The following is a 15,468-nucleotide window of genomic DNA, read 5'->3' as shown; positions in this document are numbered from 1 at the left end:
GGCCCTAAGCAGCAACAAGCTTTTGCCCAAATTAAGCAAAAAATTGCTCATGCAGTAGCCCTTAGCCCAGTCAGGACGGGACCAGAAGTCAAGAATGTGCTCTACTCTGCAGCCGGGAACCATGGTCTGTCCTGGAGCCTTTGGCAGAAAGTGCCTGATAAGACTCGAAGCCGACCACTAAAATTTTAGAGTCAGAGCTACAAAAGGTCTAAAACCAACTACACCCCAACAAAAAAAGAAATTTTAGCTGCCTACAAAAGAGTCCAAGCTGCCTCAAAAGTAATTAATACAGAAGCACAACTCCTCCTGGCACCCCAACTACCGGTGCTAAAGTAGATGTTCAGAAGAAAAGTTCCTACTACCCACCATACCACCAGTGCTACATAGAGCAAGTAGATTGCCCTCATCACGCAGCGCGCCCGTATTAGTAAACTAAATCACCCTAAAATTTTAGAAGTGATTACAAATTAGCCTAAAAGTAAAAACTTTAGTGTCACAAACGAAAAACAAAAACCAGTGACACGGGCTGAAGAGGCTCCACCCTACAACCAATTGCCAGCAAAAAAACCACGCTATACTCTTTTCACTAACAGTTCCTGTCGCGTCATAAGAATGAATCAGAAGTAGAAAGCAGCTGTATAAAGCCCCACACGACAAGTCGCAGAAGCCACTAAAAGAGAAAGTAGATCAAGTCAACTTACTAAACTCAAAGCCGTTCAACTGGCCCTAAACATTACAAAAAAAGAGAAGTAGCCAAAACTCTACCTCTATACTGATTCATGAATAGTAGCCAATGCTCTGTAAAAATAGCTAAAAAGATAGAAAGGGGCTAACTAACAACGTCAAAAAAAAACCAATCTAAGCTGCTAAAAAATAGAAAAACATTGCTACCCAAGTAAAGAAACTGCCTGTAAAAGTTCGCCATGTAGATGCTCATATCCCCAAAAGTAGAGCTAATAAAAAACAACAAAACAATCAGCAAGTAAATCAAGCTACAAAAATAAGGGTATCAAAAATAAATTTAGATTAGCAACACAAGGGGGAGTTGTTCCTAGCACGATAAGCCCATAATGCCTCAAACCATCAAAGTAAAGATGCCACCTATAAGTAAGCACGAGACCAAGAGATAAATTTAACCATAAACAGTATCTCTCAAGTTATCCATAACTGTAAGACGTGTGCTGCCATCAAACAGGCCAAGCGGGTAAAGCCCCTATAATATAAGAGACAGTAGTCCAAGTCCAAGTATAAAAAAGCCTAACAGATTGACTACATCACACTGCCTCAAACCCGCCAAGGCAAACGCTACGTGCTCACAATAGTAGAAGCCACCACAGAATAGTTAAAAACCTACCCTGTGTCTCATGCTACTGCCCGTAACACCATCTTAAGCCTTAAAAAGCAAGTCCTTTAGAAGCATAGTACCCCTAAAAAAATTAAGTCAGACAATAAGACTCATTTTAAAAACAGCCTTATCAACTCCTGGGCTAGGGAACATGGCATTAAGTAGGTGTACCATATCCCCTACCATACACCAGCTGCAGGCAAGGTAAAAAAGTACAATAAACTGTTAAAAACCACCTTAAAAGCATTAAGTAAGAGATCTTTCAAAAACTAAAAGCAACATTTAACACAAACCACCTAGTTAGTTAACACCCAAAATTCCACCAATCGAACAAGTCCTGCCCAGTCTAAGTCCCTAAATATAGTAAACAGAAATAAAGTCCCAGTAGCACATATCAGAAGTTTGTTAAAGAAAACAGTATAGATCAATTCTACCTCAAGTACAAACAAACCCATTTGTGAGATTATCTTTACTCAAGGACCAAGTTGTACATAGTAGATAATGCAGAAAAATAAAAAAACACGATGTGTACCTCAAAAAGACCTAATTGTAAAGTGAGACTCATATACAAACATCTCAATTTGCTAAATGTTACTACCATTGTTTCTACATTAAACCACACAGACATGAGACAAAAAGAAATATATAAATGTCGAAAGTCAGAGCAAGAAAAAATAAAAGAAAATGTATAAGTGTGAAAGGTTTAAGCAAGTAAGAAAAAAGTTCAGTAACATGTTCACGATATGGAATAAGGGGTAAAATGTCGTGGAGAAAAGACATTTTCATGCTCATTATCCCAATCGTAGTTTTTGTTCCCTGTCCTCAGTTTGTTTTGTCTTCCTTCCCCCCCCCCCCCCCCCGGCTGGCTGCTGGCTTGCCGCTTAGCTTACTTGCTGCTTTTGCTTGCTGCTGGCTGCATGCTTTGCTAGCTCTGCTTTCCTCTCTTTTTTCTCTGCTTTTCGCTAGCTTGCTTTTTTACCATTTTTTTTTCCCTTTTTCCCGGTTTCCGTTGTTCCCTTTCCCCCCCCCCCCAAGACATCAGACCTACTCCGGGCAAGAGCTCCCCCGGAGTCTGCAAAAAAAGCTGCATACCCTCTACAGCAAAAAGAAATACAGCTCAACCCTCTTAGACTAATAAAAACATCTGTAGTCATCTTAAGCTATTTCTCTTGTGCTAAAAAGTGTTTTTTGTTGTGCCTTAATAAACAAATTTTTTCCACTTCCCCTCTAGAAGAATTCCTCCCAAACCCAGTAGTAAAAGAGAAGTTACAAAAAGTTTAGTTTCCTATAAGAAGCTCCTTTAAAAGTGTTTTCCCCTAATTTGTCCAAAACCAGGACAAGCACTAGCACCTGTGCCCTTGGCCACTGCCCTGCTGAAGCCCAGAGACAGAGCTTCACTGAGCCAAGCAGGCAGAAGCTGAGCCGCAGCCCCCAGCTCTTGGGTGCCTCAAGGTGACAGGCCAAAGGCCAATTTCTAGCTGTCCCTGCCTGCAGGAAATGGCCGCCTCCTGCAGGATTCCAGCACTCAGCATCCTCAGCCAGCAACAGCAAGTGCTGGCTGCTCAGAAACTTGCAGCTCTGCCTTGCACTAAAGACAGCACCACCCACAACTGGCACTTACTCTCTTGGAAGCATCAGGCTCTGCTGTGACCACAGCCGCAGGCTTGTGGTCATCTTGCGCATTTTGGTCTTCTTTGGCTTCTTCCTGAGGAGCAGAGGGAGCCAGGGCAGAGACTGCTGCTGCTTCTGTTATCTGTGACAAGTGAGAAGCATGAGAGACAGGCCATTACCTATCGTTTAGAACCTCCTTTCTCCTCGCATCTACCACCACCTCTTCAAAGGAGAAATCATCAGCATTCTTAGCAATGGCATTCTAAGTCACTCCGGCCAGATTAAAATGGGCTAATTCAAGAGAACTCTCTTTGCCTAGGAATTTGATAGTCCTCCCTGGCTGCTATCTGCAAGGCACAGTGCCTCTGCACAAGGGAGCTTTTAGCTCTTGAAAGCTGTGAAATGGAAAAGTAGGAAATAGCCAGCAAGGCCTTTGCTATTGCTGCGGCAGACATGGAAAACTCAAAGTGGATCAGAATCCCATCCGGTGCAGGAAAAGGGCAGGAAAGCTTGTGCAGAAACATCTTTGCTTGCTGGGAAGAGAGAAAATGAGCAGGGCTTCTCCTCCAAGCAAGCCAAGAAACCACAAATTGGAAGTGTCACCTCCTCAGATGGCTAAAGCACTTGGATGCAGAGCGGGGAGGTTTGGCAGGGAAGCAGGCCTTGGGGTGAGCGCTGTCCTCTATGGATCTATGGAAGTGTGCCTGAAGGGTCCTGACGAGCCTCCCGTTGTCCAGGCTAAAGCTCCCTCAGCACCTCCTCCTTGGCCTTGCACTCCACAGCCTTCCCCAGCTCCCGTGTCCTCCTCTGCACACGCTCCAGCCCCTCAAGGACTTTCTGCTTCACAGGGGCCCACAACTGGGCACAGCACTCCCAGCTGTGGCCGCAGCGCTGCCCAGCCCAGGGGGACGCTCACTGCCCTGCTCCTGCTGCCCCACTCTTGCTGACACAGGCCAGGACGCCCTTGGCCTTCTTGGCTCCCTGACCACGTGCTGGCCCACCTTCAGCTGCTCTTGACCGGCACCCCTGGGTCCTTTGGGCCCACGCAGCTCCCCCACCACAAACTTGCCCCTTTGACTTTAAATACAGTATCCTCAATTTTAAATTGTCCTTCTTGTTGTACAACCACGTCTTTTTAGGAAGTGTCCTGATGTTTGATACGAATAAAAGTCTAAGTCACTGTGGCTTTATGAAAATGGGCTAATTGAACTCTATAGGAAATTGCTGTTTATTAGGTATTCATCCATGTTTGATGTTAGCAAACAATATTGTCTCTGCAAATCTTAGTTTGTAAGACTTCAAGGCTCTGAGATGGAAATTAGGAAATACCCAGATTTGCCTTGGTGTTTGTTGTTGAAGGAATGAAATTGGTTTTTCTTTTGGCCTGCATGGCTGGCCCTGTACAGTCTACTTGTTCTGGCTAAGCTCACAGCGTACTCTACAATACCTAAGCACCACCAAGATGAAATGTTCCTTGCTCACTCACCTTAGCATCAGCACCGCTGAATACATGCTTCAGGTGACCTGTAGTGGGCAAGGGAAAATGAAGCAGATGCTGTCAGAAAACTGCCTGGGCTGGTGAATCCCATAGAACAAGAATTGCAAAGAGAGAGTATTTTCCGCTTCACAACATCCCTCCAGGAGACACAGTTCATTCACACAACCAGCAAGAGATCAGGACCATATTCTTGGTCGTGCTTACACTTTGGCCTGTTTAGCCAGTAAATTAATATAAACATGATCCAGAAAATGTAAATTGTTCTTTCACACTCAATGCTCCTGTTCTACCAAACACATAAAATATCTTTTAAAATCCTCTCCTTCCAGTACCTTTTTTTTTTTTTTTAATCAGTTGTATGCACTAATTCTCATTAACTTGCTGGAAACAGTTGCCCAGAAAAGCTTCCCCAAAATTCCACTGAGCTGTGGCAGCTCTATTGTGACGCAGCACAGCAGCAGCTCCAGGGTTCAGGAGCAGATAATCACTGCTTTGGAGTTAGCATTTCATTGCAAAGGGAATCACTATTTTAGCACTCAGACAAGGGTCAAGTTAGGCAGTCAAATCCTTTCATGACAAAATGTAGAAAGAAAGAAGCTTTCCCTGAATTCTGGGAACAACTGCAGAGTTTTTAGAAGGCCTTCCAAGGAGTTCTCCAGTTTACATTTTCAAAGCTGTCTTGCTTGTCCCAGCAATCTGAGGAAATGACAGACTCTGCTGCCTCAGATTCTCCTGTGGAGGGACCAGAACCCCTGCAGGTTCCCTTGCAAATGCTGCCCCTGTGGCTACAGACACCCCCTTTTTAGCTGAACCTCTTGACAGGAGCTTTCCCAAACCAGTGGCACCCTAATGCTCCTTCTGTTTCAAAATAACTCAGTCGCTAAGAGCAGGAAGACATACAAAAGCCAGGTTTGGTTACACCCAGGGAAAACCTCTACTTACGTGCCAGGTTAGTCAGGTAATAGGCGGAATAAGAAACGCCGTAAACAGTGACAAATGCAGCAGCAAATTGCTCAATCATTGTAGCACTGCTGCGCAGATTCACTCCAACACGAGAAAAAACAAGGCTCTTGTCAGTGTGCAGCTGCCCACTGACACGTGCCTCAACCAGGAGGATGCACTGAGCATCCTGCACTGAGCAAGGCCTAGGGCTGCTCTGACGCTGAGGCCTTTTGTGCACCACAGCAACCTTCTGATGTCACCATGACCGCATGGCAACCATGCCCTGACATCACAATGCAAACCCTCTATATTGGCCTGTGAATTGATGCAAAGCAATAACCAACCATCCCTACAGCAAATACTAAATAGCCTGGGGAGTTCTCCTCTGTCACAAAGAAGCACAAATTCCCTTTGTGGGCCAAACCCTGCTGTTCAAGGGATCCAAGAGTAACTCCAAGAGCGCACCAAGTACCTACAGCCTGTACCCCAACGAAGCACTGAGATGGGACCCAAGCAAAGGAAACCTGACCAAGAGAATAGCCCAAAGCACTGCACATCTGAGAAATGACCCTCACTTTTAAAATGTTAAAGGTTTAATAAACCTTAACAGAGGACTGAATAAGGAAAAATTGCAGCACTGGGAGTCTCTATGACCATTACGAGCAGCTCATCTACAAAACAGATGCTCTGCCTTTTATACCCTTAGCCCCTCCAAAGTTTTATCAATCAACTCTTTCTATGCTGTCCACTGGTGGAGATTACTTTCTTACATCTTGATTGGAGGTCAGGTGTTGTTACACCTCCTGGTCACAAGCCGGCCCTCCCCAAAATCCCTGACTACCAAGGCTGTTACAAGGGGGAGGGGAAATAAGGCTATGGGAGGATATATTACAATAACATCACTATACATTGTAACATCCACATACTATCTACCTCTTAATTGGGAGAGCCAACTGTTACATTACTCATCTAGAACACGCAGAACCAGGAGAGAAGGCACTGTTGGCATAACAGCTGAAATAATTCCTCACAAATCTCCCACATATTTACACATTTACTGGATATACCCAGGGCTCCTGAGCATGTACATCTCTGCCTTTATTCCCCTTTGGAAGCAGTCAAACTGGCAGCATCTGCCTGCCCACAGGAGCTGCTCCAAGCTGGAATGCGACTGGCGATGCTGATTTCCAGAGGCTTCTGTGCCCCAGGAGAAGCCAAGGCAGGAGTGGGTTGAAAGGCGCTGGAGCTGCTGCTGCTGCTCTGTGCCAGAGAGCCCTGGCTGGGCAGGGCACGGTGCCCACTGCGCTGCGGGCTCTTTCTCCTGGCAGAGCTGGGCACACCTGGGAACAAGGCATGGCAGCTTGTGGGGAAATCAAGGGGTTTGTGGGGGCTGCATTGCTCTGCACACAGCCAGGCCACCTGTGGCACAGAGTTCTGGCGCCTAAAAAGATGAAGCAGAGGGGAATAGCTGGAAAAGGTTTCATTTTGACCTTTCTTACCTGTTCACAGAAGTTGCCAAAATGAAAGTTACCAAGCAGGGCCTGATCCCTGCTGCCAGCTCAGGCTTAGAAAGGAGGCATTTGTTTATTTCAGTACTCGGTGCATAGGGAATCACTTCCCTAACACCTGCACACCCAGCAATCTCACTTACTAGTTTGTATGCATGCAACTAAGACAGAGTCAATACTTTGCTGAAACTCACAGGCTAAACATTACTCCAAATTCTTTGACATATTTAAATCATTTCTCAGAATTGACTGACAGCAGAGTAGGAGTATCCTGTAGGTCCCTGGTGGTCATTGCCACCGGTTCAGGAGGAGACTCATGCACAAAATAATCTAAGACACAACTGGGCTTGCAAAGCAAATTTATTCCATTAGTTCCAGTGGCAAATAATACATACCAACCCCTGGTTTCCCAAAAATCTGCTGAGCAGGAGAGGGAGATGGAGCGTGGTGCTTGGTGTGGGGGGGGCAGGTAGGCAGTGCACTTCCAGGACTTCCCCTGGATCAAAAGGGTGTGCATCTCGTCCTTCTCACCCCTCCAGCCCAGAACCAGGCCTTATATCTCCTGCGCAGGAGCGGAATTTTCCCAGTTACAGCATCAGCTCACACATGGCCGGCACGTGAGATGAAGCCGCGGTGGCTCCCGATACCGACCCCATGCCAACAACAGCTCCCTTATGCATTGTTCCCCTTTCAAACCTTAACTGCCCACCCATTGACCAATACATTGCTTCTCTTTCAAGGATCATGTTCCCACCTGTAATAAATAGAAAGGTCTTCATCAAAACGAGCATTGAAGGAGATAAGAATTTGAACTGAGTAGGGAATTTCAAGATGTGGGAGGAGAAGGAGGGGGGGTCCCGAGGGAACAGCAAGTATCCTGCTTAAGAATTGTGCAGATGCAAGTAGCATAGAAGACTGTGTAACTAATTATATACAAGTTAACTTATAGGCCAAGGACAATCTGCAAGGAAGATGAGGAGCCTTCATCCCTACGACCACCAAGGGCAGAAAAAAAAGACCCCCTAGCAACCAATTGCACAGGCACAGAGTGCATTGAGAGAAAATACGTCACCTGGGAAGAAGAAAAAAAAAAAAAAGATTATTAAAACAAAAAGGGCAAGGGGTGGGGGGGCACGCTGTGGTAGAACAGAGACTCTCCGTCCACCCAGCGCTGTCTTTTGCTCACTACCGCTTGCTTAATAAATTCTTGTTAATTGATTTTTCTATAATTGGCCTCCCCAATTGAATTTGTCCATAACAAATTTGGTGCCGTGACTCGGATGAGGGCGACCGGGTGGGAATTCCTCATCAGGGAGGCGCCCCGCTGCCTCTGCAGTGGCCCTGGTGCAGGCTTTGCCTTCCCAGACCCTTACCAATGAACCTAAATTTGGTATTAAGCAAAAGGGATACCGGTAACCCCATAATCTTTGTGCACAAAGCCTGGGTGAAGACGCAGAACAGCATGAGTATAAAAGTGGGAATCCTCTCGGTTGGGGTTGGGATCCCAGGACATAACCTATGAGATGTCCTTTTAGGATGAGGCAAGTGTGGACCTCTAAGTAGTGCGGTTTCCAGACCCCGAGAGGGGCTGGGCCACAAACGGGGCCGTGAGTGTGTGTGTGCATGAAGGTGTCCTGGAAGATGGGACGGAGGAAAAGATTCCATGGGGATGGGGACCCCGGTAAAGCTTCCCCAGATACCACCTGACAGTCCGTTAGGTCTAATGATAAAATCTTGGGGTGAATATCCTTCAAGAAAAGGGAAGGATAGGGCAAAACTGGTACATTATTGTATGGAAGTATGGGGAGGGAAACAGATCCGTGGTGATAATTCATTTTGGCCAGTGTCTGGAAGCTTTGAGGACTGGATTTGCCAGACATTAAACATTTATGGAAACTCTAAAGAACCTTTTGTTATGGAAGAGAGCAAGTATGCTGCTCTCTGGATAGTGGGGGAAACAAGAGCAAAACTTTTTGCCTTAAGCACCCAGGGAGGGAAAAAGAAAAATAAAAAGCCTGAGGAAGTTCCAACTGCACCCCCTCTACCATACATACCTCCCCCTCCTCCACCCCCACCAGTACCACCCGTAGTCTACCCCGATTTGGATCAAGGGGGAGATTTTGATAACCAAGAGGTAGAAATCCCGGAGCCGGTCTCTGAGGAAAATCGCCGCGTTACTCGTAGCCTAACAAGGGGGCAAAGAGAAAGGGAAGGGCAAGCTCTATATCCACTAAGGGAAGTAGCTTTGGGAATGATCCCTAACCCCAATGCTGGTCAGCAGGGACAACCAGCCCAAATTCCAGGAATAGGTTATGTGGAGGTACCTCTCAACTCAGGAGATGAGAGGGAGTTCAAGAAAGAAATGGGACACCTATTGGAAGACCCCCTCGGAGTTGCAGAGCGGGTGGATCAGTTTCTGGGGCCCAACGTGTGTACATGGGACGAAATGCAGTCAATACTGGGGATTCTATTCACATCTGAGGAGCGAGGGATGATCAGGACGGCCGGTATGAGGATTTGGGAGAGAGACCATCAGGCAGGACCCCAAGCAGATGCTAAGTGGCCTTTACAGCGTCCTAACTGGGATAAACAGGATCCCCTGCATAGGACACATATGGCAGACTGAAGAACAATTCTTATCCAAGGCATCAGAGACTCAGTCCCTAAGGGGCAGAACATGAATAAAGCTTTTTGTGAAAGTCAAAAGAAAGATGAGGATCCCACAGAATGGTTAGGACGGCTACGGAGATCTTTTCAGCTGTACTCCGGAGTAAACCCTGACACTCCGGAGGGACAGATGTTGTTAAAGGCCCAATTCGTGGCCAGAGCCTGGCCTGACATTAGGAGAAATTGGGAAAAGATTGAGGATTGGCATGGTAGAGGCCTGGAAGAGTTGTTGCGGGAAGGTCAGAAAGTGTATGTCCGGAGAGAGGAAGAAGGACAGAGGAAACGAGCGAGAGTAACGATGGCTGTGGTACGTGAAGGGCAGAAGGGAACGCCTCATCGGTTCCAGGGAAGTAAGCCGAGCGGCCAGAGGGTGGAAGGAGGGAGAAGAGAAAAGGAGGGTGGACAGGGAAGCTGCTTTTATTGTGGTGAGAGGGCATTTTTGGCGGGAATGCAGAAAAAGGTTGGCAGATGAAAAGCAATTCAAGGAAGACTGAGGAAGTCAGGGGCTCTATTTGCTGGGGACCCAGGAAAGAACAGAGCTCCTGGTAAAACTGAGAATTGGTCCCCAGCAGCAATAATAGGAGTTCCTTGTGGACTCAGGAGCCGAGAGATCAATGGTTCAAACCCTTCCCTCAGGGTGTAAATTATCAAGAGAAACAATACAGGTAGTTGGGGCAAAAGGGGAAGCCTTTAAAGTGCCTGTAATTAAAGACGTGATTTTTGAAACCAGCTCCAAAATAGGTATAGGGTCACTGCTATTTGTTCCAGAAGCTGACTATAACTTACTGGGACGAGATTTGATGATTGAATTAGGAATTGAAATCGACATAAATGACAAAAAGCTAATATTAAATTATGTTCTCTTTGGGTAGAGGACAAACAGAAAATTAACCCTGAAGTATGTTATACCCCAGAAATGGCAGACCAACTGGACATAAAGCCCTTTGAAGTAATGTTAAGGAATCCTGAAGTCCCAGTTTGAGTTAAGCAATACCCAATTCCAAATGAAGGAAGAAAAGGGGTCAAGCCTGAAACCGAAAGATTAAAAGCACAAGGGTTATTAGAACCCTGCATGTCCCCTTTTAATACTCCTATCCTTCCTGTTAAAAAACCCAATGGGAAATACCGTTTGGTACATGATTTACGAGAAATGAATAAAAGGACGGTAGAAAGATTCCCGGTAGTAGCTAACCCTTATACTTTATTAAGTCAGTTAGGCCCCGAATATCAGTGGTATAGTGTTATAGATTTAAAGGATGCATTTTGGGCATGTCCCCTCAAAGAGAGTTGTAGGGACTATTTTGCCTTTGAATGGGAAGACCCAGACACACACTGAGTACTCCCACAAGGGTTTACAGAGTCCCCTAATTTATTTGGCCAGGCACTGGAGCAGTTACTTACAGGTTTTCAATTGAGAGAAGAGGCTGTCCTGATTCAGAATGTAGATGACTTGTTAATAGCTGGAAAAAAAGAGGAAGTTGTCAGGGAAGAGAGTATGAGATTACTCAATTTTCTAAGCCTGAAAGGACTCAAAGTGTCAAAATCCAAACTACAATTTGTGGAAAAAGAGGTGAAGTATCTTGGAAATAGACTGAGTCAAGGAATGAAGAAATTAGACCCGGAAAGGGTCAAGGGAATCTTGGCTATGCCAGGGCCAAGGACGAAGCGGGAGGTTAGACAGCTGCTAGGATAATCTGGGTACTGTAGACAATGGATAGAGGTTTTTAGCAGGAAAGTAAAATTCCTATATGAGAAACTAACAAAAGAAGGCTTGCTTAGGTGGACTCAGGAAGATGAGGAAAAACTACAGGACCTTAAGGCAGAATTAGTAAATGCACCGGTTCTCGGTCTTCCTGATTTAAAAAGGCCCTTTTATCTTTCTGTAAACATTGAGGATGGTACAGCATACGGACTATTAGCTCAAGATTGGGCAGGGAGGAAAAAACCAGTGGCTTCTTTATCAGAACTGCTAGACCCAGCATCTAGGGGTTGGCCCACTTGTTTACAAACAATAGTTGCAGCAGCACTGTTAGTAGAGGAAACAGTAAAAATAACCTTTGGAGGGGAATTACATGTACTATCTCCCCACAACATTCGAGGAGTGTTACAGGAAAAAGCAGAGAAATGGATCACAGATGCTAGGCTCCTAAAATATGAGGGAATCCTGATTTCTTCACCAAAATTAAGCTTAGAAACCACTTCCCTCCAAAACCCTACTCAATTTCTGTACGGAGAACCTAGCGAAAACTTGATACACGATTGCCTAAAAGTTCTTGAAGAACAGACAAAGATAAGGCCTGATTTGGAGGAAGAAGAACTAGAAGATGGTGAGAAATTATTTGTGGATGGGTCGTCTCGAGTAATAGATGGAAAATCAGGTTATGCTGTAATTGATGGAAAAACCTTGAAGGTAATAGAATCAGGGCCATTAATCTCAGGGTGCTCGGCACAGGCTTGTGAATTATATGCAGTATTACGGGCCTTAGAGCTGTTAAAAGGAAAGGTTGGAACCATTTATACAGACTCAAAATATGCTTATAATACAGACATTTGGAAAGGGTAATACATACATTTGGAAAGATATGGGAAGAAAGGGGCTTGATTAATTCACAGGGAAAGGGATTAATTCGTGAGGCTTTAATTAGGAGAGTACTGAGAGCTTTAAGGTTGCCTGAAGGAATCGCTGTAGTTCAGGTAAAAGGCCACCCGAGGGGGATATGTAACCAAATAAGGGGAAACAATGTCGCTGATCAAGAGGCCAAAAATGCGGCTCTTAGAGGGTTAAAGGAAACTGTAATTACCAAAAGGGTTAGGGAAGACTGCCCCGATTGTGGAGCTGATTTAGAAAGCAAACGTTGTCACGACTGTTGGAAAGATTTTGGGATGTGTGGAATAAATTGTGCTTGCGAGAATCCCCACAAGAAGTATTGTATACTACACGGACCAATCCAGATATTGGTGTTCACCGAAAAGGAGCAGGAAAAACTAAGAGAAATGGGGATCATAGAGAAGGGAAATAGAAAAGAATTACCAGATGGCCGTGAGGTACTCCCAAAGTCAGTGGCTCGAAAAATCCTGGAAGCAATTCACACAAAAACACATTGGGGTACCCAGGCATTAATAGACCAATTTGCAATTAAATGCACTCGTATGGGGATGCACACCTTAGCTAAACAAATAACACAACAATGCCTAACCTGTCAACGGGTCAACAAGAGGCAATGGAGACAAAGGGAAATGGGGGGACGGGAATTGGCACATAGAGCGTTTTCCCACATTCAAATTGATTTTACTGATTTGCCTAAAGTAGGAAGGTATAAACACTTATTGGTGATAATAGATCACTTGACTCACTTTGTAGAGGCATTCCCTACCTCCAACTACACAAACAGTAGTAAAAATACTATTAGAAGAGATAATCCCCCACTACGGACTAGCAGAAGTAATAGACTCAGACAGAGGGCCACCCTTTGCCTCCAAAATAATTAAAGAAGTAGGAACAAAGCGGCAATATCATACTCCCTGGCATCCACAAAGCTCGGGTAAAGTGGAAAGGGTACATGGAAGTCTAGATGTAAATGGTAGAATGAAGACCCTAACATGTGTGAACGAAGGAACAGAGACAGCAAATGCTCGCAGTTCATGCTCAGAAACCTGGAGGATAATGACAACATTACAGGCAGTTGTTGCTATCTACACACGTAACTTCTCAGCCCTCACGGCGCTGACAGGAGTATGATCCTGAGCATCCTGATGAATATGCAAAGTCTGAATATCTATGAGTACTTTGGAGATGGTCAATAAGGAATCACTGCTCAGTGTCACTTCTAAAGAAGGGACGCCAGGGTATCAATTAAAAACTAGCAGCAGGCAGTCCTTTCCCCACGGACAAACAACTTTGCATGCTGGTGCTACGTGGCAGAAAGAGCAATTCAGTTCATGGGGGAACAACAACCTGGACCTAATGTAAGTTCTGGGACATTCTTGAGGGCCGCTTTTCTGTATCTTGGGAAATTACTCCAAGAAAATACATGCTGACTCTTTATTTACTGCAGAGAAGAAGTATTAGCCATTGTTCAAGATGATACTGGACTAGCCTAGAAATATTACCCAGTTGTTTTGGCTGGGGAATAGTTGGCTGCTATAGGTTTGCACTTCACTCTTAACATACAGGATGGCTGAAATCTGCAAAATAAAAACAAATCTCAAGCATTTATTACCTGCCTTTTCTCTGGATAGCACTGGCTTTTGAAATCCACACCATTTTCAGCATTGTAACACAACTCAGTGCATCAAAAGACTTCTATAAAAGCAGAGCAAGGAACATAAAACCATGATTAACCATGATACATGAAATAAAGAAGTTATTCATAAGCTTTTAACAAAAATTCTTTAAAAAATAGAAAAAATAATTTTAACAAACACCAGCAGCTTCTGGCACAAAGGCATGCTCTGAACTACCTCCTTTCAATTGAATTTATAATACACGTTTTGCATTATCTTTGTGCTACGGTTTCCTAACTTGAAGTTTTCTTTGTAGTCTCGGTAGGTAATTTTGAGTCAATAAAATAGATGGACTGTATTTTGAATTATCACAAACCAGGAAAAAGCATGTTCTTGTATTGATTAAGGTCTTCTTCTTTGTCTCACTTGGAAAGCACATCCTTATTTTCTTACATTTGATGCAAAGTTACAGAAAAAGACAGGAACTTTAGAAATTTGGCATGTATCTGCCCTATGAAATCCAACTTCATTTTCAAAGACATAGGTCTAAAACTGCCTCATCATACTATCTCTCCTTTCCTTCACATGTCATTTGGGAATGGGCATTCAACACAACATAAGCAATACTTAAAAACTTAATGGATTTGATTTTGACTTGACACAACAGTAGGACAAAGGGAATTCCCAGTGCTCTCTTAAGTCTCAGGAATATGGCAGTCTAAACAGATGGCCTCATTTTAAAACACCTAACAGAAATGCATCAACATTTCAATCTACAATAGTTTTTACAAGGTTTATTAACAGCTAATTATTTACAGTATTTCTCATAAAAAGAATGTCAAAACTTCTGTGATCTTTGTTACTTGACATGCACTAGCTGTCAGCCTACTATAAGAAAATAGTACTCTAAAATTTACCTATTACATATGTTAGAATAACACTAGGAAGTTTACTTGTCACAGAAGGTTTTAACCAGTCATACCTCTTTCACCTTGCCTGAGTCAGTAACAAATACCACATCATTGACTGTCATGCTGGTTTCTGCTGTATTTGTAGAAAGAATCTGCAATTAAAACAACCAGAACTATAGTTAAAAGCAAAGACAAAAGAGATTAATACAATATCTGACAAAGTCCTCTAAATCGTAGTATCTTGCGCACAGCAGGAGGTGACTTCCTTCTGATCCAAAGTCTGAGTATTTGAATGAAGCATGAAAACCTGATATCTAATGCACATTTAAGTGTTTTTGAAAGACACAGTGAAAACCTCAACCATAGAGGCTTTACCTGTGTGCATGGCCAGCAAATCTCCTGTCATCAAAAAGAATGCGGTCCCTCAAGCTATCTCATCATATCCAGGAAGAAATATTAAAATCGCTCCTGAAAGAGAAGCAGGTTTGCAGAGTTAAGCAGCAAATTCGCTTAAAATATCCATCAGTACTGTGCAGAGTAGCATTTGGAAGGTTTTACCTATGTAGTGTTTCCAAAAGAAGGGCAGGATTCATCAAAGGCTCAAAGTACAATCATTGACTGGGAGTGTGTGTTTATACTTACCGGTCTCACAACTATGACAGATGTTATGAAGTGAGTGCATAATGAGGTCCAGATCCACCTTTTCATCAAAACTGTGATGATAAGCTGTCAGTAGTTCTCTGTCCTCTGCGCTAAGCTCAC

At 44.2% G+C, this 15,468-nt stretch overlaps 1 protein-coding gene across 17 annotated transcripts in view; it reads right to left on the bottom strand.

The window, feature by feature from the left end:
• LOC128781674 (serine/threonine-protein kinase PAK 3-like) overlaps positions 1–15,468 on the bottom strand; it is a 170,276-nt gene that overhangs the window by 91,627 nt on the left and 63,181 nt on the right. For 11 of the 17 annotated variants that reach the window (XR_008428446.1, XR_008428447.1, XM_053931442.1 and 8 more), the window contains one exon: positions 2,967–3,098. The exons of 4 other annotated variants lie outside the window; for them this stretch is intronic. Coding sequence is in view for 11 of the 13 variants with exons in the window: in XM_053931442.1 (XP_053787417.1) it covers positions 2,967–3,098 (132 nt within the window). In the remaining 2 variants the exon portion in view is untranslated. Of the gene's footprint in view, positions 1–2,966; positions 3,099–4,442; positions 4,481–5,396; positions 5,608–15,468 lie in introns of those variants that run through there. 2 more of the 17 variants (XM_053931453.1, XM_053931457.1) reach the window with 2 other exon arrangements.

The sequence above is a fragment of the Vidua chalybeata genome, chromosome Z, assembly GCF_026979565.1.
Source record: "Vidua chalybeata isolate OUT-0048 chromosome Z, bVidCha1 merged haplotype, whole genome shotgun sequence".
NCBI classification, from domain to species: Eukaryota; Metazoa; Chordata; class Aves; order Passeriformes; family Viduidae; genus Vidua; species Vidua chalybeata.
This window is presented reverse-complemented; position numbering and strand designations above follow the sequence as displayed.